This window comes from Coloeus monedula (assembly GCF_965178545.1).
Source record: "Coloeus monedula genome assembly, chromosome: 7".
Lineage (NCBI taxonomy): Eukaryota > Metazoa > Chordata > Aves > Passeriformes > Corvidae > Coloeus > Coloeus monedula.
Window position 1 is genome coordinate 24,982,774 of NC_138787.1, and position 20,719 is coordinate 25,003,492.

At 58.7% G+C, this 20,719-nt stretch overlaps 2 protein-coding genes across 3 annotated transcripts; one reads left to right on the forward strand and one right to left on the reverse strand.

The window, feature by feature from the left end:
- The first annotated feature begins 45 nt into the window (after positions 1–45).
- Positions 46–10,024, forward strand: ZNF142 (zinc finger protein 142). 2 transcript variants are annotated; one of them, XM_082285351.1, is made up of 9 exons: positions 46–112; positions 565–892; positions 1,432–2,070; positions 2,316–2,579; positions 3,038–3,850; positions 4,080–4,257; positions 4,896–8,121; positions 9,015–9,120; positions 9,480–10,024. In XM_082285351.1, the coding sequence occupies exons 2-9, from the start codon at positions 610–612 to the stop codon at positions 9,977–9,979; spliced, it is 6,009 nt and encodes a 2,002-aa protein (XP_082141477.1). In that variant the 5' UTR covers positions 46–112; positions 565–609; the 3' UTR covers positions 9,980–10,024. The 2 variants fall into 2 exon arrangements, with proteins under 2 accessions (XP_082141477.1, XP_082141478.1); XM_082285352.1 differs by having other exon boundaries at positions 2,319–2,579.
- Positions 10,025–10,148: 124 nt separating this feature from the next.
- PLCD4 (phospholipase C delta 4) lies at positions 10,149–20,182 on the reverse strand. Its single transcript, XM_082285451.1, has 16 exons — positions 20,029–20,182; positions 17,285–17,337; positions 16,777–16,935; positions 16,098–16,328; positions 15,755–15,882; positions 15,026–15,257; positions 14,442–14,643; positions 14,033–14,177; positions 13,475–13,627; positions 12,976–13,116; positions 12,476–12,632; positions 12,035–12,151; positions 11,526–11,704; positions 11,227–11,362; positions 11,004–11,153; positions 10,149–10,876 (listed from the first exon to the last, which is right to left on the reverse strand). Exons 2-16 carry the CDS (start codon positions 17,307–17,309, stop codon positions 10,770–10,772), a joined length of 2,262 nt encoding a protein of 753 aa, XP_082141577.1. The 5' UTR covers positions 17,310–17,337; positions 20,029–20,182; the 3' UTR covers positions 10,149–10,769.
- Positions 20,183–20,719: the final 537 nt, after the last annotated feature.

Genomic DNA, 20,719 nt, shown 5'->3' on the forward strand with positions numbered 1-20,719 from the left:
CACAAAGGGCGGCGCTCTCGCCGCCCGACACCACCACCGAGATGTGCTGGGGCAGGGGGACCCGGAGCGGCGGGGACAGCCCGGGCTGAGGGGACCCTGGCGACAGCCCAGGGTAAGGGGCGAGAGACTGGGGGTGCCAGGGACAGATCGGGGTGAGGAGTGAGTGGCTGGGAGGGCCGGGAACTGCCTGGGATGAGGGGCTGGGGGGGCTGGGAACAGCCCGGGGTGAAGGGCGAGGGGCTGTGGGGGGGGACCTGGCCGGGCGGGACTCGTGGAGGCACCTGCTGGCTGGAGACTGGGCATAGCTCTGAGGGTGGGCTCGGGGCTCGGCCCAGCTGGACCCGGGGAGCAAGCCCGCGGTGTTGGGCTGAGGGAGAGGGCACAGGTGTCCTTGCATTCTTGTCTCCCCCGTGACAGAGGGCTTTGCCAGCGGCCTGCTTGAGGCACAGCAGGAAGGAGCCAGCACTGAGATACCCTGCCTTGAGACTGGCACCACAGGCTGCTCCCCAAAATCCTCTTGGGCCCTGGGATGTCCCTCATTTAAAGTGCTTTCTTCTGTTTCAGACTGAGAGGTCATCCAGCCCAGCACCAAGGCAGTGCCTGGTGGCAATGAGTGCAGCAGTGACTGTATCAGAGGGTGCCAGCAGGGAGATGGAGTCCCTGTGCTCGGAGCTGCTCCTGCCCACACCAGGAGAGGTGGGAGCCGTGGGAAGCCCTGGTGTGGCCAGCACTGGTCTGGCTGGGACACCCCCGCTGGCTGCCAGCCAGGACTTGCTGCTGGCAGAGGCATCGATGCCTGGGGAAGGGGCTCACTCTGAAGGAAGCAATGTGGAAATATTCATCGAGGCAGTGGCTGGCAATGTGACACTGAGCAACGCGGCCAGTGCCACAGGTATGGGATGCAGGGAGCGCAGAATGGGCCCCACTGTATTCAGCAGAGGGAGAAAGGTCTGGCCAGGGTCCCTGTCCCAGGTGCCCTCAGATCTCTGACCCTGCATCATGAGTCTGGTGCCACCACTGGGCACAGACCTGGCACTAGCTGGGTGTGTGGATGGGGAGAGTGGCTGCGGGAGTTGCATGCTGTGTGAGAGGGTCACTCCAGGCTCTTGGTAGGGACCAGACAGAGATCTCCACCTGGGCTGCTGCCCCCCAGCATGCTTCCCACGTGGATCTGGTGTGGGTGCATCCTAATAGGAATGGGGCCAGACCAGCCTCTCATTTCTGTATGCCTCCAAGGTGCAAAGGGACAGAACTGGTTATCGTGGTCACCTGGGTGGTGGTATTCCCCTCTTATGGGAGATGTGGTTCCCAAACTGTAATTTGTGGCAATAGGGGTTTATTCTCCTTGTCCAGAGCTGGAACTGAACCACCAGTCCCAAGCTCTGGGCCTGGCAAAAGCTGTTTCTAACACTCATCCCTTGCTCTCTGCAGAGGTTCTGGTCAAAGTGGTGGAACTGTACTTCTGCGAGAGGTGTGGCCAGAGCTTCTCAGAGGCCTCCCTGCTGTCCCAGCACCAGTGCCTGCTGCTTCCCCCCCCAGAGCACCTGGAACTCCCAGGGGCACTGTTGGCTTCTGCCAGTGAGGGCCAGACTGACCCTGTGGGCTCAGAGCTGCCCAGAGCCAGCACACAGGAGAGCTCTGCTTCCGAGTGCCTGCTGTGCCCCGTCTGCCGGGAGGCGTTTGTGCAGCCTGGCCAACTCAAGGAGCACTTCAAGACCCACCGTGCCCCGTTGGGAGCCCTGTCCTGTCCTGAGAGGGGCTGCCACTTCACCACAGAGGACCGCAAGCAACTGCGCAGCCACTTGCGCCACCTGCACGGGGCGTCCCCCGTGTCCTGCGCCTGCCGGGCCTGTCCGCTGCTCTTCCCCAGCCGCCAGGCCATGGAACAGCACCACCGGACACACTTCCCCTTCCACTGTGGCCACTGCGACTTCATCACAGCCAATGCTAAGCTCTTCTGGCAGCACAGGAAGGGTCACACCATAGAGTCCCCCTCTGAGATGCCCACAACAGGCGACCCCCCAAGTTCAGACTCCCACAGCCTCGACCAGTGCTGCGTCCTGCCATCAGGTATAGCTGGGTGGGGGGTTGGGGCCTGTGGGTGCTGCAGAGGCTGGCTTTGTCTGTGTATCCCAGTTACAACTGGAGGAGTGGGGGGTGAAGCTGCAGTGCTGGAGGGTTGGGAACTCTGCATTCCTGCCTCCCTGCAGCAATGTTTGTGCCCTCCATCTCAGCCAGGTGGATTTTCTGCATGTGTGTGGGGGTGGCTTCCTCTTGCCTGGAATGTGATGATCTCTTGTCTTTCCCCACTGAAGCAGCATCAGAAGGGCAGGAGGAGGCAGGTAATTGCCACCCTGGGTGGAAAGCCAGCGCAGTAGAAGCCAGGCCAGCAAAGCCTGAGGGTACTGGGGACAACTTCTTGAAGGGGCAGAAAGCATCAGCTGGAGAAGAGGACTCCGACAGCAGTGGGGATGAATCACCAGAGGAGGATGGAGAGAACCTCTGCGAAGCTGAGGCCAAAGAGAATGGGAAGACAGCTCCCAAGAAAGTTGGAGTGCCACAGGCACAGCACTTCAAAGGTAGGATGTGGGGCCCTACTAAGACGTGGTCAGGCTTTGTGAACAAGCACCACATCCTTAGGGCTGGCAGGGAAATGTGGCCCAGGCTGATGGGTGACCTCATATCTCCTGCAGGTACCAGTGCACTTGTTCCCCCAACCTCTGCCCAAGCAAATACATCCCTTCTTTTCCTGTTCACACATGCTGCCAGGTTTAGACAAAGGTCTGCCTGGCTTTGGGGACCAGGGGCACATGGGCAGACCTAATGTAGGCTGCGCTTTGCCAGTGTTGAGCTGGAAAGAGCTCACCTGAAGTGTGCTGGTGGCTTGGGGTGGGAACAGTCCCTCTTGAGTAGGTGGTGGCTGTGTGACTGCACGTGTATAAACCCTCACTGTGGCACAACTGGATCAGGGACAGAACACCCACCTGTGCTCTCCATCTTTTCCCTGTTAACTGCTCCCCCTCCTCTGTTCCCCCAGGGGATGTTGCAGAAGGCTCCGAGTACCTCTACAAAACCCACATGTGCCCCGAATGCAAGCGGTGTTTCAAGAAGCGGACGCACCTGGTGGAGCACCTCCACCTGCACTTCCCTGACCCCAGCCTGCAGTGCCCCAACTGCCACAAGTACTTCACCAGCAAAAGCAAGCTGAAAATCCACATGATGCGGGAAACAGGCGAGAAGGCTCATCGCTGCCCACTCTGCCACTACAGCTCAGTGGAGAAGAACGCCCTCAACCGCCACATGGCCAGCATGCACGAGGACATCTCCAACTTCTACTCCGATGTTTACTCCTGCCCCGTCTGTGAGGAGAAGTTTCGACTCAGCCAGGCCCTCAAGGAGCACTTGAAGACTCACAAAGCCGAACCCAAGAGGCTGAGCTGCTTCCACGGGGACTGCGACTACTGCGCAGAGGACCGGAAGGAGTTTGTCCGTCACCTCAAGGATGCTCATGGCATCAAGGCGGTGGAGTGCAAGTACCATGCCTGCTCGCTGCTCTTTGGCACGGCTGAGGCCATGGAGGCTCACCGGAAAACCCACTATGCCTTCCACTGCCAGCAGTGCGACTTCATCTGCTCCAACAAGCACGTTTTCCGCAAGCACAAGAAGCAGGGGCACCCGGGCAGTGAGCAGCTCCAGTGCAGCTTCTGCCCCTATGCCACTTTCAACCCTGTGGAGTTTCATGACCACGTGGGCAAGATGCACGCCAACGAGAAGATCCACAAGTGCACTGAGTGTGCCTTCGCCACCGCGCACAAGCGGGTGCTCATCCGGCACATGCTGTTGCACACTGGTGGGTGTCCCTGTAGGGGTCCCAAAAGCTGAACTGGGATGGGGAAGGTGTCTTGTCCTGGCCCTGGGTGGGTAGACAGGGCTGAGTTAGGGCTCCTGGGTCCCACCACCAGCTTTGCCACCTCAGGATCACTTGGCTGAAGTTGTTGCATGCTCCCTGCTGAGCTGGTTTCTCTGCCGTGTTGCTTTATCTGGCTGTCATGCTGAAGGCATTTGTGTGTTGCATGTAGGAGAGAAACCTCACAAGTGTGAGCTCTGCGACTTCACGTGCCGGGATGTGAGCTACCTGTCCAAACACATGCTGACCCACTCCAATGACAAGAACTTCATGTGCACCGAGTGCGGGTACATCACCAAGTGGAAGCATTACCTGAACGTCCACATGCGCAAGCACACTGGAGATCTCCGGTAAGACCCCCTGCTCCACTGGCCTGGCAGCATAGTCAAGGCTCCCCAGATCCTGCTCTAGGGGTCTGCTTCTCTTGGCTGCATTGTGTGCCAGACTTTCTCATGTCTGGCCTGCCCTGTCTGGTGCATAAGAAATTTGGTCTTTGAACTTGCAGCATGGTGCTGTGGAGGCAAAGCTATTTTTGTTGTCTCTATGCCACCAAGGAGGTGTATTACCTCAAAGGTGCAACTCTGAGCTTGGGTTCATGGCTCTGCTGTTGTTCGTGGGTCAAGGCCTGTTCAGGACTGCCAAATTATCACCTCATTTGGGTCTAGCCTTCCTCCAGGGATGCTGGAAGTGCTGTTGGTGTGCACATGTGAGAATATGTGTGTCTGACATGGTCACTGTATGGATTACTCAGGTAATCTATCTCCAGTCCCCAGGCTGGGGGTGTAAAGAACCAGCAGTGCCAAGGGCTGTAGCAGGGAGGAATGGCCTGTGGTAAGAGCTGTCTGGATGGCAAAGGTCAGATCTGGCAAATCGAACAATACCCCTTCCCCATTTGTCTGGGGTGGGGGAAGAGAGCTCAGCACGCCTGACTAAGCTCAGCCTGCCCCAGTTCCTTGTGCTGCCTGACCAGTTCTGCTTGTCCCCACAGATACCAGTGTAACCAGTGCTCGTACCGGTGTCACCGTGCTGACCAGCTGAGCAGCCACAAGCTGCGGCACCAGGGTAAAAGTCTGATCTGCGAGGTGTGCGGCTTCGCCTGCAAGCGCAAGTACGAGCTGCAGAAGCACATGCAGGCGAAGCACTCGCAGAACTACCAGGTGCCTGTCTTCCAGTGCCAGTACTGCACCTACCAGACCAAGTACAAGCAGGCGCTGCTGAACCATGAGAACTGCAAGCACACCAAGCAGAAGGAGTTTCGCTGTGCCCTGTGTTCATACTGCACCTTCAGTAACACCAGCCTCTTCTTCCACAAGCGCAAGGTTCATGGCTATGTTCCCGGTGACAAGGACTGGCTGGAAAATTACGCCAGCAAGGAGCTGGAGATCAGCTCATCTGAGGCACTCTTTGGCTATGAGCTCGGTGCAGCCCTGCATGTGGATGCCAGTTCCTCCCTCACTGGCAAGGAGCAGTGGATGAAGGAGAAGCCATCCCAAGCAGAGTCTCAGGGAGAAGAGGGCTACCAGCAAGTGTTTGTGGTGCCCCTCCTTGAGCAGGATGCTGCTCCACCAGAGAGCAGCAGTGAGGCAGAGAGAAGTGTGGGCGAGGGGGAGCAGAGCTGTCCTATTGCTGGCAATGCCCTGGAAGATGACTGCCTGCAAGGAAATGCTGCCACAGGCTCTACTGAGCTCACTGTTTCTGAAGATGTGGCAGAGAGCTGCACCTTGCACTTGGAGGCACTGAATGTCTCGTCTGACCCTCTCCTGGAGAACTTGACTGGAGGAGCCTGTGTGACCCAGCCAGAGAGTGTGGAAATGCTGTCCTGCAAGGAGCCTCCCGCAGCCTATGAGATGCTGGGCTCCCAGGATGGCCTTGGCTTGGAGGACAGTGGCAATACACTTGAAGACATCCCAGACTTTGAGGAAGAGGAGGTAAATGTACAGGAAGACAAAGTGGTGAAGGGCAGTGTAGTGGCAGGAGACAACCAGGGAAAAGATGCCCTAAAGGAGGACATGGGCCACCTTGAGGGGTCATGCTCAGACCACCATAAATTGGTGGCAGACACGGAGCTGAGAGAGACCAGCCAAGCCAAGCTGCCAGAGGCCTGGCTCAGCATGCTGAAGACACGTGAACAGGGCTGCCTGCCTGTCCCAGAGGATGTCACCACCTCTGGTGACAATGCCAGGGGCGGCTCGGAGTCAGTGCTGAAGGCTCTGCGGAAGCAGGACAAGGAGCAGGCAGAGACGCTGGTGCTGGAGGGCAGGGTGCAGATGCTGGTGGTGCAGTCGGAGAGCCAGGTCTTCAAGTGCGAGAAGTGCTCGTACATCACACGGAAGGAGAAATCCATGTCCCTGCACTCCAAAGCCAGCTGCCAGAGCCGCCGGGCCCCGCTTGTGTGCCGTGAGTGTGGCGCCAGCTTTAAACAGCAGAGGGGACTCAACACTCACCTCCTGAAGAAGTGCCCAGTTATCCTGAAGAACAAGATCCTCAAACCAACCAGTCAGGAGGCACCTGGACTGTGCCAACCTGCTCACCAGCCTGGTGATAATGGTACAGAAATGGCAGAGAGCGAGAAGGGAGGCTCAGAGGAGTCCAGGCATACTGAGAGCCCTTGGGAAGCTGAACTGCTGCCTGATAAAACACAAGCAGCAGGCAGTCCTTTGGCTGGGGCACAGACACTGGGCTGTCATGCCTCTGAGAAATCCCTGCTGGTTGACAGCACAGAGATGGCAGAAGAGCCTCCCCAGAAAAGGGGAGGTACTGAGCCAGGTGGAGCTGCTGGTGCCTCCCAGTCTGGGAAGCCCTCAGAGAAATACCGACTGGAGGGAGGGAAGCTGCACTGCAATGCCTGCTCCTTTGTGTGCTCCCGTGTCACCACCATCACCTCCCATGTGGAGGATGGCTGCCGGAACCTGGAGCAGTTCTGGTGCTCCCTGTGCCCTGAGGCCTTCCGCTCCCGGCGGGCACTCAAGAGCCACTGTGCTGAAAAGCACATCATGCATCCCAAGGAGGACGAACCCCAAAGGACCGAACTCCCTGAGGGGGACCCACCCAGTGTTGAGAAAGGCCAGCCCAGCGAGCTCCCACTGGATGCAGCCCCACCAAAAGCCACCCTGCCCAAGAGGAGGCGTTTCTCCTGCCCCACTTGCCCCTTCACCTGCCACCAGGAACGGGCCATGAAGACGCACAAGAAGAGGGGCTGTGTGACCCTGGGCGAGTTTCGTTGCACCTCCTGCCCCTTCACCTCCAAGGTGGCCAAAGCCCTGCGGCTGCACCGCAGGCTGCACCGCAAGCACTACAGCAAGCGGCCACAGCTGCAGTGCCGCCAGTGCGAGTTCACCTGCAAGCAGGCCCGGTGCCTACGGCAGCACGTCCGCATCAAGCACGAGGGGGTGAAGCCGCACAAGTGCCGCTACTGCGAGTTCAGCACCACGCGACGCTACCGCCTGGAGGCCCACCAGTCCCTGCACACCGGCGTGGGGCGCATCTCCTGCAGCATCTGCAGCCAGACTTTCGGCACCAACTCCAAGCTGCGCATCCACCGCCTGCGGGTGCATGAGAAGACACCCACCCACTTCTGCCCACTCTGTGACTACAGCAGCTACCTGCAGAATGACATTACCCGCCACGTTAACAGCTGCCACCATGGTGAGCTCAACTTCGGCTGCTCCCGCTGTGAGGCTCGCTTCAGTTCTGAGACGGCCCTCAAGCAGCACGTCCTGCGGCGGCATGAGGAAAAGGTTTCCTACAGCTGCCCACGCTGCGACTTCGTGTGTCACAGTGAGGCCACGCTCAAGTGCCACGTGCAGAAGCAGCACCCACACCTGGAGTGCAGCACCTGCAAGGAGACCTTCGCCACCCGGGAGGCACTGGAGGAGCACAAGACGCAGCATTTCAGCCACCGCTGTGAGCTGTGCAGCTTTGCAGCCAAGGAGCGGCAGCAGCTGGTGCGGCATTACATGGAGAGCCACGAACCAGCTGCCCCCCAGGACAAACCACTGCACTGCCCCTTCTGCGACTTTGCCTGCCGGCACCAGCTTGTGTTTGACCAGCACATGAAGGGCCATGGGGGCACCCGCGTGTACAAGTGCTCAGACTGTGAGTACACCACCAAGAACAGGCAAAAAATCACGTGGCACATCCGTATCCACACTGGAGAGAAGCCCTACAAGTGCCACCTCTGTAAATATGCCTGTGCTGACCCCTCACGTCTCAAGGTAAGAGCTCGGCTTGGGAATGTATCCTGTTGCGTCTACGTGGCTTGAGGGGCATCCAGCCACAGGGCTTTGGGGAAGAAGTTCCCAAGGGGAGGTTTTATCCTCTGTGTTCAGTGGCTCATACTGAACAGAAATAGGAGACAAGCAGATAAAAGTCATGTCAGTACAATACATTTCTTCTCTGCCGTTGCAGTTTAAGGGCGAGGGAGACTTTTAACAAAGCAAGAAGATGGGCAGCAGTCTGTGTTCTCTTTTCTTACTGACATCTTTGACTTTCTCTGGGTGCAGCCTTGCACCATTCAAAGTCAAGTTTGGCTGCTTGCTGGCTTTGGCATGCTCTGTGGTGCCAGTTAGACGGTGCAGGGAAACCTCCAGCTTTCTTGCACGCAGAGCATGACCCTGCCCTCGTTTTTGTAGGTGATTAGCATCCTGATGTGTGGTAAAGGGCTTTTCCTGGAAAAGGAAATGCGTGGGTGATGGAGGCATAGGGTAATGGAGGGAAAAATAGTCTGGTTTTGCTAAAAGAAGTATTGACTTTTTTAATGGCCAGGTTGAGCCGGAGCTCCCTGGGGCCACCTGGGTGAGGCTGTGCAATGTGCTCAGCTCTGTTGGGCTGGCTTTTTAACCTGACTCTGCCTTACATACCAAACTGGGGAACAAAGCCTGTGCCATCCACAGGCTGGGACAGAGCAGCTCAGCAGTACAGGCATCTCATCCTGACCCTGCTGTGGATCCCCCTTGCCCATAGCCTGCCAAGCAAGCACACAGCCCTCCTTGTCCCATGCAGCTGGAGATGTCAGAGCTGTCTTTGAGCCTCTCATTGCCACCCCAGAGCCCTGCACATCCCCAGGGCAGGGGACATGGTCTCATCCTGACCCTATCCTCCTGCCCAGTATCACATGCGGATCCACAAGGAGGAGCGGAAATACCTCTGCCCTGACTGTGGCTACAAATGCAAGTGGGTGAACCAGCTCAAGTACCACATGACAAAGCACACAGGTGAGTGCTGCCCACTGAGGACAGGCTGTCGAGCACCAGGGAGGGTGTTGGGGCTGCTCCATGCTTCTCTTTCTGCCAGTGGCCCAGCTGGTGATGGAGGAGGACATTTAGGGGGCAGCACATCATCCTGTGCTAATGGGGTGGGGGCAGTGCTCTCAGGTGGGAGGGAAGTTTGGGTGGCACAGACCCTAGGCACTGTTTGGAGCCTTGGAAATGGGGATCTTGGTATGCCTGCTAACAAAATGGGATGTGGGGGGAAGTCCCTGGGGACTGATGCTCTGTTATAGGGATGGTGAGACCCGTGGACTGGGGAGCACTGTGCCCCCATCCCGGTGCCATCCCCTTCCCTGTTGCCACAGGCCTGAAGCCATACTGCTGCGATGAGTGTGAGTACTGCACCAACCGTGCGGATGCCCTGCGGGTGCACAAGGAGACACGGCACCAGGAAGCCCGTTCCTTCATCTGTGAGCAGTGTGGCAAAGCCTTCAAGACCCGCTTTCTCCTCAAGACTCACCTGAAGAAGCACAGTGAGGAGAAGCCCTATGTGTGCAACGCCTGCGGGCGGGCTTTCCGCTGGGCAGCTGGCCTGCGCCACCACTACCTGACGCACACCAACGAGCACCCCTTCTTCTGCCGCTACTGCCCCTACAAGGCCAAGCAGAAGTTCCAGGTCATCAAACACATCCAGCGGCATCACCCTGAGCACGGGGCTGTCGACCCTAGCCAGGGGGTGGGAAAGGACCCCAGCACTCACACTGTCCACTTACACACTGTGCAGAGGGAGAGCCAGGCCAAGGGGCCCCCCAGGATGGAGCAAGAAGGAGGGTGCCCTGTGGAGAAGGATGGCACGCCACAGTGAGGCTGAATCCCAACTGCTTTAAGGTGCTGGTGGCACAGGCCTGCTGCAGAGATGTATGTGTGTGTACAGGCATATATGTATATGGGTTGTAAAATACACAACTGTATAAAAGGAATCCCTCAGTTCCTTTTAATACCATTTATTTGGGCTGCTTGGAACCCCTGTGTGAACAGTGGGCCAGGTACCCACAGAGAAAGAGCACAAACCCAAGCTCAGCTCCCCCTCTCTCCCCAGCACTGCTGCGCCCAGACCCGGACCTGTTTGTCACTGAACAATTTATTAGGTTGCTTACAGAGAAAGGATGGGACAAGGGTTAATTTGGAGCTCTAGGGGCCAAGGGATGTGATGGGGTTCTGCAGGGTTAGGGGGCAGTGAGGACCAACTTTACTCCCAGCTGTGCCCAGCCCTAGGGTTTGCTCGGCTCCAGCCTTGCTCCCCTGGCTGGAGGGGGACCAGCCCCTGCAGCAGAGCTGGGCCACACACCATCTCTCCTCCTTCCCACAGTCAAGCTGTGACCGTGGGCCAGGACAGGGTGCCTGTGGAGGGTGCAGGGAGCTGCACTGGTGTAGACCCCACACTCATGCATGCGCAGCAGCAACCTGAACCTGGAAAGGGGAGGTCAGTGCTTTGTCCAGCCCTTGGAGGCTACTGCAGAAGGAGTCACAGCAGCAACAATGACACAGGGATGACAGAAACAGCTCAACAAGAGGGCAAGGTGGTTGGCTCTATGGCCCCAGCTGCTTGGAGCTGGCTCTATGGCTTCCGTCTGGGTGCTGCTCACCCCATGAGCTCAGTCCTGCTCAGGAGCAGGTGGTTTGGTGATGCATATATGGACAAAGAGCGAAGAGGGTGGGATGCTGGTGCCATCCTTTGAGAGGAGATGGATGTGGCGATATCCTGCAGGAAGGACAGCAAGGTTCTGGCCAACTGGAGTCCCGCCCTCCTCTCTAGTACTCAACTGAGCCCCAGACATGCCTGCAGGGCTGTCCTGGGTGCCCAAAACCACTGAGCAGCAGCCACTCACCGGGTTTGATGTTGGCAAAGGCTAGGGTGAACTGACCCACAAAATCATTCCTGGAAGTCTTGTCATAATCCTCCACCACAAAGCGGATGAGGGCCAGCTCTGGCACGTGGAGCTGAAACTGCAGTGTCTCGTCCCAGCGGGGGTTAAACCCTGGGAAGAGAGAGCAGGTGCTGAGAGAGTGAAGGACAGCAGGGACTGTGCCTGGTACCACTGTGGGTCTCACCGTTGTTCTCGATGTACTTGGTCTCCTGGTGCGCCTGGTCTGCGGGGACCCCGTAGATCTCCACACGCACCAGTGGGTCAATGATGGCTCCCTCCTTGCTGTTGGCCACTTTGGGCAGCTGCTGCCCACTGATTACCTGCAGGAAGGAGCATGAACCCCCTGAGCTGGGGAGCAGCCAAATCTATCTGTTGTGAGGCTACTTGGCTCCACACTGCCCAACAGTGTCCCCATCTGTCTGGGACCAAGAGAGCCCCAGCACACTATCATGGCTTCCCCAGGGTCTCTCCACAACCCTGTACCTGGATTGTCAGGGTGATGGGGCCAGGGCCTTCCCGGCTGCTGGGGTCACTAGGGTTGAAGAGAGTCTCCTCATCCCTCATGAAGGGTGGTTTGAGCACGTAGCCACAGCGGCCGTTCTGGCTGAAGAGCCCATCACACAGGTCCATCTCCGTGCCGGCTGTCTGGAAGTTCAAGGCCACTGGAGGGAGGTGGCAGGGAAAAGGGTTCAGAACAGCTTGGAGACACTGCTTTGAGCAGAAAACCAGCCTGTCCCCATACCTAGAGAGATGTGGGGTTGCATAGGTGTTGCAGCAGGGATACTGCAACATGCATATATCAAACCAGGAGTCCCGTGGAAAGGAAAGACCCCAACACATAGGGGAATAAGGCACTAGTTCCTGGACACCCACAGGGCAGCACAAGAGCCAGCAACCTGACCTGGCTCCGGATAGGGTTGTAGCTGGCATTAACACAGGTGTTGATGGTGGCATTTGGCACAGCCCACAGCCCTGTTGCACCCCGGCCATACCGATCTGGCACCCCACATTCCACATCTCCTGAGGGCTGTAGTTGGAGGAGTCAGTCCGCATCCCGCTGGGGTAGATGCGTGTCAGCTGCCAGGCATTGTGGCGAACAAACTCATTTCCTAGGGATAGAGCATGAGAGCCACTTGTGGGTTCATTCTCTGGCCTGCACAGCCACCCACATGTGCTGCCCATCCATCCGTCCATCCATCCACCTGCGCACCCACCCACCAATTCTCATCCCTCTCCCTGCTCAGGAATCCAGGTGTCCTGCCTTGTTTTGTAAGCCAATAACCTCATCACCTACCAGAGCCAAACCCCACAGTACAGCCCCACTGAACCCTGTTTCTCCCAGAAAAGGAGGGCTTTGGCACTACCCACGAGGAAGCCATTGGCCCCCTCTACTCTGTCCCAGTCACCCGGTGCCACTGCCCCCTAAATCTCACCTTCATCCCGGATGAGCTTCCTGGCCTTGGCTTCAGAGAGGGAGGAGATCTCAGAGGGCCGGGAATGGCTGCGGGCCTCCTGGAAGCCCCGGAAGGGCACGTTCTTGCAGTAGATGACACAGTCGGACAATGCTTGTGCCAGGCTCTCCTTGTCCTTCTGCAAGGCAGAGCCATGTTGGGCTCCACCCACCAGCACTCAGCCAGGCCAGGGCCTGTAGAGCCAGGGCAGGCAAGAGCAGCCAGAGGTGTGCTGGTGGATGGCAGCATCCCTACTATGAGCAGCCTTCCTGCCAGGAACAGAGCAAGCAGGGGACCTCCAATATGTTGCCACCACAACAAGGAGGGAGCTGGCATGGCCAGAGGCAGAAAGGGCTGTCCTCCCTGCCTGGTGATGTCTCTGCAGTCTCTGTCTCCCCTCTATGCAGTAGGATGTCACCACAGCTCATACCTGTGTCCAGGGACTCAGTGGTCCCAGCTGGTCCCCAGCCTGGGCCACTTACCTTTGCCCTCCGCTTCTCCTCCTCTGCCTCTGCCCCATTGTCATTGTCAGACACATCGGGCGCCTCATCCCCTGGCCCATCCAGGGTGTCCTCCAGCCGCCCAATCTTCTTGCCCTTCAGCAAGATCTTGTGCTTCAGCTCCTGTGGGGTTGGGGATAGAGAAGCACCTTGGGCTACTCAGCGCTTCCATGGCCACGTCCCCTGGGATCCTGAACTGCTGGAGGCCAGCATGACCAGATCACTTCAGCACTCAGGAGGGGATGGGGTAGGAGCGTTTTGCCCTGCTCTCTGATTCTGCAGGGCATGGGGAGACAACCCTGGGGACAGCCTTGGCACCTCTGTGAACATGAGGACACCCACCCCCAGGGTCCTCAAATCCTCCAGTGGAGCAGGACAATGCTGGAACAGGTTGGCCTATTCTCTGAACAGCAGATCCACTTCCTTAGCACACTCTCAAGGCAGGACAGAGATGCCCTGCACAGCTGTGCTCTGTCCCTACCTCTGGGGATGGGAGCTGGGTGGGGACATGCCCATCAATGGTAGTGGTGAGGAGCTGTTCCCCCAGGATGTCCTTGAGCTGCTGGGCCAGGACGTCCTGCTGCTCCATGCTGCAGTGGTTCTCCAGGGACAGGATCACCGGGTAGTCCGAAGTCTGAGGAGCAACATGCACAGCTGGAGATCAGCCTTGGTGGGGCTGGTGAGCTCTCACAAGGGCTCCATCCAGGCATGATCAGTGCCAGGATGGAGCCACTTGTGTCTGTTTGTCCCCTGAGACCTTCATACCCCTCCAATCCCCCAGTACCTCCCACATCCCATCTCACCCCTGCACCCCCAACAGACCTTGTCTGCATCAGCACCCACCCCCTGGCACAGCACAGTGCAGGCTGTCCCCAGGAAGTGACAGCTGCCCTCCTCTCCCGCAGTGTGACCAGTCCGGCTGCATCACCAGGTGTGTGAGCCTCAGCACCACTCCCTCTCCAGGGACCCACCACTACCATGCATCCCCACCCACTGAGGACCACCCACGACCACCAGCACCTGGGGAAGGGTGCCTTACCTTGAAGGCGTACTTCCCCAGGGTGCTCACCACCTCCCGGAAGGGGATCTTGGAGGTGAAGGTGTGGCCGTGGTACACCATGGGCTCCCCATTTGGTCCGTCCCAGCAATCCACCTCCAGGCACCGGCAGCCCCGTTTCAGAGCCCTGGGGGTGGGTTGTCACCCCTGGAACCCTGCACTCAGCCAGGGCACCAGCTCCCTGCCCTCCCCTCTGCCCGTGGGTGTCACCCCTAAGGGACCAGGGGACACCCACCAAGGGTGGGGATGCTGCTGCATGCAGGGCAAGGCCAGAGGAGTGCACCACAGAGGAGCAAAGGAGCTTCTGGGGTTTACCCTATGGAGCTGCTGAGGACATGACACTAAGGTGGGAGGGTGTCAGAGGGCAGCTGGAAGGGAGCAGTCCCTTTACCTGATGTAGCCCTCGATGCTGCTCTGGCCCCGAATCTGATCCTCTATCAGGTAGGTGTTGTGGGAGGAGGAGATGAAGTAGTGGCAGAGTGGCTGGCTCATGTCCTGCCACAGCGCCCGGTGCTGGGGGTTGAAGATGGAGCCCTCCGGGGAGCAGAGGTACATGAGGAACCCATCAGCACTCAGCACATGGCGAGCCCGGGCTGCAGGCACAGGGGGAGGCTCAGCAACAGCCAGGGGACATGGAAGAGGCAGAATGGGGGCAAACAGGGCTGCTAGTGGCTCCTGGAATCCCCAAACTGATGCCAGAGTCTGGGGCACAGAAAGACATGCCACGGGGAAAGGTGGGCAGTGGACCCCAAAGCTGGAGCTTGCACACCATGGCTGGTCAACCTTCTACACAAAAAAGGCCCAGGAACGGACCAAATAGAGTGGAACTGCACCCAGATCACACCTTGGTGAGTCTTCTTCTTGTGCCCACTCACAGCAGGATGGGGCTGGGAATGCTCCTGCCATGGGGCTGTGAGTCTGTGACCCCTCCTTGCCCCCATGCAGAGTACAGATGATGTCTGAGCCAGCTCTCACCTGTCTCCGATGGTTCATACTTGTCAATGAGCTCCATGGCCAGCTCCTCTGTGCCCTCATCCTCCAGCTGCTCTTGCCGCAGGAAATCCACCAGCTCCAGCAGCGTCAGCTTCTTTCCATCCTCAGAGAATTCCTGGAAGAGGCTCAGCACCTCCTCACGCTGCGTGAGAGACTTGTAGAAGAGTACAAATTCCTCCCCTTCCAGTGTCCCCGACTCTGACTTGTCGGCATCCTGCAAGGGAGCTCCCTCAGCACCCAGATGGGGCAAAATGGGGTGTCTTGGCCACAGAAGGTGCTGTGAGGGAATTCTCCCACCCCAAACAGAGACCCCCATGCCAGTGGCAGAGGCAGGCATTGATCAATGTTGGAATGGATGAATGGGCAGATGGAGGGCTGGTTAGGTGGATGGATGGATGGGAGGGAGGGATAAAAAAACAGATGGCTGGTTAGCTTGGTAGACAGATAAGCAGCTGGATGGAGAAATGAATGGGAGGAAGAGCTGCCTTGGCTGGCTAGTTTAACAAATAAATGAACAAATGTGTGTTTGTTGGGGTAAACAGGTAGTTGGCTGGCTGGCTGGGTCGATGGGTGGATGGCTGGATGCATGGATGGGTGGATGGGTGGATGGAAGAAAGTGATCAGGTCCTTTTGCAAGGAGGTGTTGTACAGCTTATTCCAGCCCTTCCAGTCTCTCTCCAGCCCCTCCAGACTCTCGGATGCTGTGGTTACCTGGAAGAGCCGCAGGGCATGATCCTCGTTCATGTCCACGTTCATCATCTTCAGGAGACGCTGCACTTCCTTGAAGTTCATGCGCCCATCTTTATTCTTGTCAGCTTTCTGGAACCAGTCACGAATCCATGTGCGAGAAACCAGGGCAAATGTTAAGGGAAAGGACCTTGGCTATGAGAAATGGGGCTGGGGAGTATCAGAGCACATCTTTTCCTTTTCCTGTGCCCTACACTGATGCAGATGGTGAGACCCAGAATAGCTACACACATGCTGGGGCAAGGCAGAAGATGCAGGGCCTGGGGAATGATCAGCAATGGGTGTGGGGGATGCTCTCAGGAAAGATATTGGTCTATCTTCTCCCTTTGGTCCATGGTGGTGGCCACCTCGATGAGCTGACGCAGGCCCTGGACCCAGCACTGTGCCTCCTCCGCCGAGCCAGCAATGAGGTCCAGGTTGCCACGACGGCCGTAGAAGACAATGGTGAAGCAGCGCTCAGGGGGGAACTCCTCGGCCACGCTCTGCAGCACCTCCGACTGGTGCCCTTCCCGCACTGTCTCCACATCACTGATGGAGACTAGGGCAAAGGGAGGGGAGGCCTGTCTGTAGGGGACAAGGACCACAGGGGAAGGGGCCCTGCCCACAGACATGTATCCTTCCAGTCATCCCTTCTTCCACTCCATCCATCCATCCATCCATCCACCCACTGGGCTAGTAATCTATCCATTAACCATTGAGCTATCAAGTCAGCCAGTCATCCATCTGCCCCTTTGTCTGCTTATTCCTGCACTGGAATTCCAGAGGTTCCGTTTGTATCAGCTGCAATTTCTACTCAGTCCTTTTGACCCATGGGTCCTGCTGGGGACAGGATGTTTCATGGAGACGTGTGGGTGAGAAGAGATCTCACAGGCAGAGCTTTTCTTCAATGCCCCAGCACCCTTAGCAAGCATGGCCCAAGAATCTCCGCACCTTCACATCCCTGTTCACTCTGAAACCTACTGAAACACAGAGCAGCTGGTACTCACAGGCAGACTCAGTTTTGCCTGTCCTCTTGGACTGGTACCAGATGGTCATGCAGTCTTCCTGCAGCTTGAAGTAACGCTGCTTCTTCCAGCTCTTGGACTTGACTTTGCGCATCAGGGTCCCCTGCTGCATCTGCTCCAGCGTGTCTGTGAGCTGGATGCCTGGGGGTAGCATGGGCTGCATCACGGAGGGTGGGGGTATCCAGGCACTGCGCCCTGGTACTTTGCTTTCTCTCACCTCCGGGATCCCACAAGGTCCCTCAACCCGTGAGGGAGGAGAGACAAACCAGAAACAAACTCCCTTCACCACAAGAGTTGCACAAGGTAATTCCCCATCAACCCTTCCCATCCACCCTGGGCGCTTCCAAGCCCAAATCCCAATGGCCATGGTGGGGTAGGTATGCTTCTGAGTGCAGCAAGGTGAGCTCAACCCAGAAGCCAGATTTGCCTTGGCATAAATCCAGATGGCCCAATGCCCTGCCCTGCACCCATCCTCCGCTGGGGCACTCACGGGTGTTGCACAGCAGCGATGCCATAGCTCTGCCTTCTCCACGCTGGCAGCTGCTGGGGACGGAAGAGAGAGGGTGGCTGGGGGAAGCAAGGTCAGACCCTCATGCTGTGCCCAGGGTCCCGCTGAGTGGTCTCCAGCTGTACCCATGTGTGTGCGAGGTGTGTGTGCCCCTGCCCGCATCTGAGCGCACCTGTGTCTGTCTCCTGCTGGGTCATTGCATTCCTTAAGTGTCGAGTTCACACCGCCATACTCATGAAATATTAATCTGTGTTACCGGGAAGCCGGAGCTCAAAAGGTGTTGGTGGAAAACAGAAAAACTTGCCAGCGCTGACGCCCCACAGCCCAGTGGGTACCAGAGCCCTGCTGCTCCCAGGTAAGAAGCAGCCCCTGAAACCAGGAAAAACTGCACTGGTGGTGCCCAAGAATAGCCTCCACCACCTAGGAAACCACCCCAACCAGCAAATTTGAAAGTAAGGGAGAGGCGCAGCTGTGATAGCAAGGAAGGGGACACAGAGCAATGACCCTCAGCTCCCACAGCCTCTTCTCCCCAGGGAATACCAGCACCCCAGGCAGTGACTGCACCCGCAGCTGTACAGGGAGCACGCTGCAGTGAGTGGGACTATAAATACTACTGGACAATAAGACCTTGATTAGGCTGTTGAGACTTTAATTACTCTGACAAATCACTGGATGCGCTTGTCAGCCAGGTGCTGGAGCTGGGCCCTCAAGGAGCGGATGCCACAGCTGGTGGGCTGGGATTTGGGTGCAGGAGGGGACCCAGGGTCCCTGAGAGCAAAGGGCTCTGTGCCAGGGTGCAGGGGTAGCAGCCGTGCCCTAGGCCCCTGACTCAGCACAGGCACCGGTGAGGCAGGGCTGGGAATAGCTGGTGCTGTCAGCGTGCAGGCAGCTGCCAAGCCCGACTGCCAGACCCTTGTGGGCTCTCGGACCAGACAGCAGCCATCCCCTGCTCAGTGTGCCTCAGCAGGGCAGAACAGCACTGGCCAGGGCTGTAGCCCTGCTCTTGGGAGACATCCTAGTCGTGGGGCAAGCTGTGGCTGTTTGGCTGGCCCCAGGCCACATAGGGACCACCTGTCCACTCTTGGGGACCTCACATGTTGCTGGAGACATGGAGTAGCTGGGGTGCCATCCCAAATCCTTCCTAGTAGTGCCCAGTGCTGGGGCTGTGCCTTCCCAACACGGATCCTTCTTGCAAGGTTCAGACTGCAAGGACTTGCTGTAGTGCCTGTATCCCCCCACATCCAACCCACAGGGCGCTGACCCACTGGCCCAGGACTTGGAGTGCCCGCACCCAAAAACAGGGAGTAGCCCAGCACTCCTCTTGTGCCCTGCAGAGTTGGTGCCCTGATGCTGGCCAGCACAGCTCCAGGAGCGTCCCACATCCATTCCCCGCAGTGCGCTCTCAGCCCCTGCACCCCATGGCCCTCAGGGAACCAGGGGGGACAACCCCAGTCACCCATCCGCCTGCACCCTCCTGCTTTCCAGCAGCACCCAGCCTGGCACAGCCACTTAGCAGAGCCACAGCTCCAGGTGCTCACCTGCCCTGCAGCCCCTGTGCCGCAGCAGATCAGAGAGATGGGCGTGTCTTAGGGAAGCTGGGGTGGAGGAAGAGGCACCAGGGCTGGAGAAGCAGGGAGACATGCAAGACTGGGACAGAGATGGGCTCAGTGCCACCAACAGTTCTGTCCTCTTGGCACCCTGCCATGCATGTGTACAAGGTGGCAGTGTGCAAGGGAGCAGCTTGCAGCCCTTGGGCCCATTACCACACCGAGTTTGGAGCTAAACTTCTCGCCCAGTGCCAGCCCCTCCAGGCTCCCAGTGCGGCACAAGCATGCCCAGTCCCAACCATGGAGCAGTGCCCTCCCCACAAACGCAGCAAAGAAGGGATGATCCCTTCCAGCCCAAGAAAGCCCAAGGAAGCACAAGGAAGGGCATGTGGATGCAAGGACGCATCTCTTCTGCTCTCTCCTGTTATGTGAGGGATGCCACGAGCCCCTCACAGCCTGGCCCCATGCAGGCCCCCTTGCCCCAGTCTGAGTTACATTCTTGAGCCAAGCGGGATGAGAGCCACGGTGTGGAGAAACCCAACCCGAGAGTTTCCCGCAGGGCAGCTGCCTGCTGCCAGAAACATCCCCCAGCTACCCCAGCACACTCTGAGCCATCGCAGAGTCTCCCCTGATGGTGACAGGCCCCAGCAGAGCTGGAGGGCCAGCGAGTATGAGCGGTCCCCAGCCGTTCCAGTGTGGAGTCCCCCGGCAGAATAAAATGCCACCTTACGGGTGACCGTGCCAGCACAGGGAGGGATGATCCCCTCACCCCCCTTCAGGCACCCCACACCTTGCTGCCCCGCTGTGCTTACAAACTGCCCGTGTCTGACAGGGGCAGAACGGCTTGGAAGCGAGGCGAGGAACAGACAAGGGGCTCCGGGATGGAGCGGCAAACCCCAAGGGATTTGGGGTTCAGGGGGCAAATCACACCTTATGGCAAAGGAGACAAAATCGCCGGCACTTCTCCTCCCGCCTCGCGCCACCCCAACAGTGCAGCCGCTCCGGGGCAGCGCAGCCCGAGACAGGGGGTCCCAGAGCCTGGGGGGTCCCAGAGCCTGGGGGATCCCAGAGCCTGGGGGATCCCAGAGCCTGGAGGTCGCAGCCCCGTACCCGCCGCCGCCCCCTCCCCTCCGCAGGACGCCCGGCTGCCCGCGGAGGACCGGACGCCCAGCCTCTTACCCGCTCTCCGTTGCCGCTCCGCTCCGCTCCACCGCCGGCGGCCGCACGGAGCCGGGGCTGCCCGCCCCTCGGCAGCGCCTGGGCGGCGAGCCCTCCCTCGGCCCCGCCGCCGCGGGACGCCCCCGGCCCCCGCACGCCCCGCAGCCGCAGCCTCTCTCAAGGTCGCTTCGGATTAAGGTCACGCCACTCCCGAGGCGGGGGGGGGAGGGGGGGTGACGGGTAAAGAAGGCAGTGGAGGGGCCGGCGGGGTTGGGAGCACCCTGCGGCTCCCCTCCTCTGGGGTCGAGCCCCCACTCCCATCCTCCGGTTGAGCTCGTCTGCCCCCAGACCCGCTTGCACCCAGCACAGACCAATCTCCCCATCCACAGAGTGTCCTCAATGTGTCCCTGTCTTCTCCAGGACGCGGTGGTCCACGGAACACTTCAGTTGGGAGCGATGCGGGACCCAAAAAGCAGGGCACAGTTTGAGCATCCAGAGGCAAAACTCCCACGGCGATCCAAGTTGAGGCAGCCTTAGGGCAGGCCGAGTTGGGGGCAAGGGGTGCGGGGCAGGGACTAAACTTTCGGGTGGGCGATGCTCTAACAGATCTGGACACCGGGGGAGCGCGGCAGCGCTTGCAAAGACGCTGTGGGGAGGCAGCGAGTCCTCTCTCCTTGGCAGGCTCGCTGCCTGCCTGCAAAGCAAAACAGAG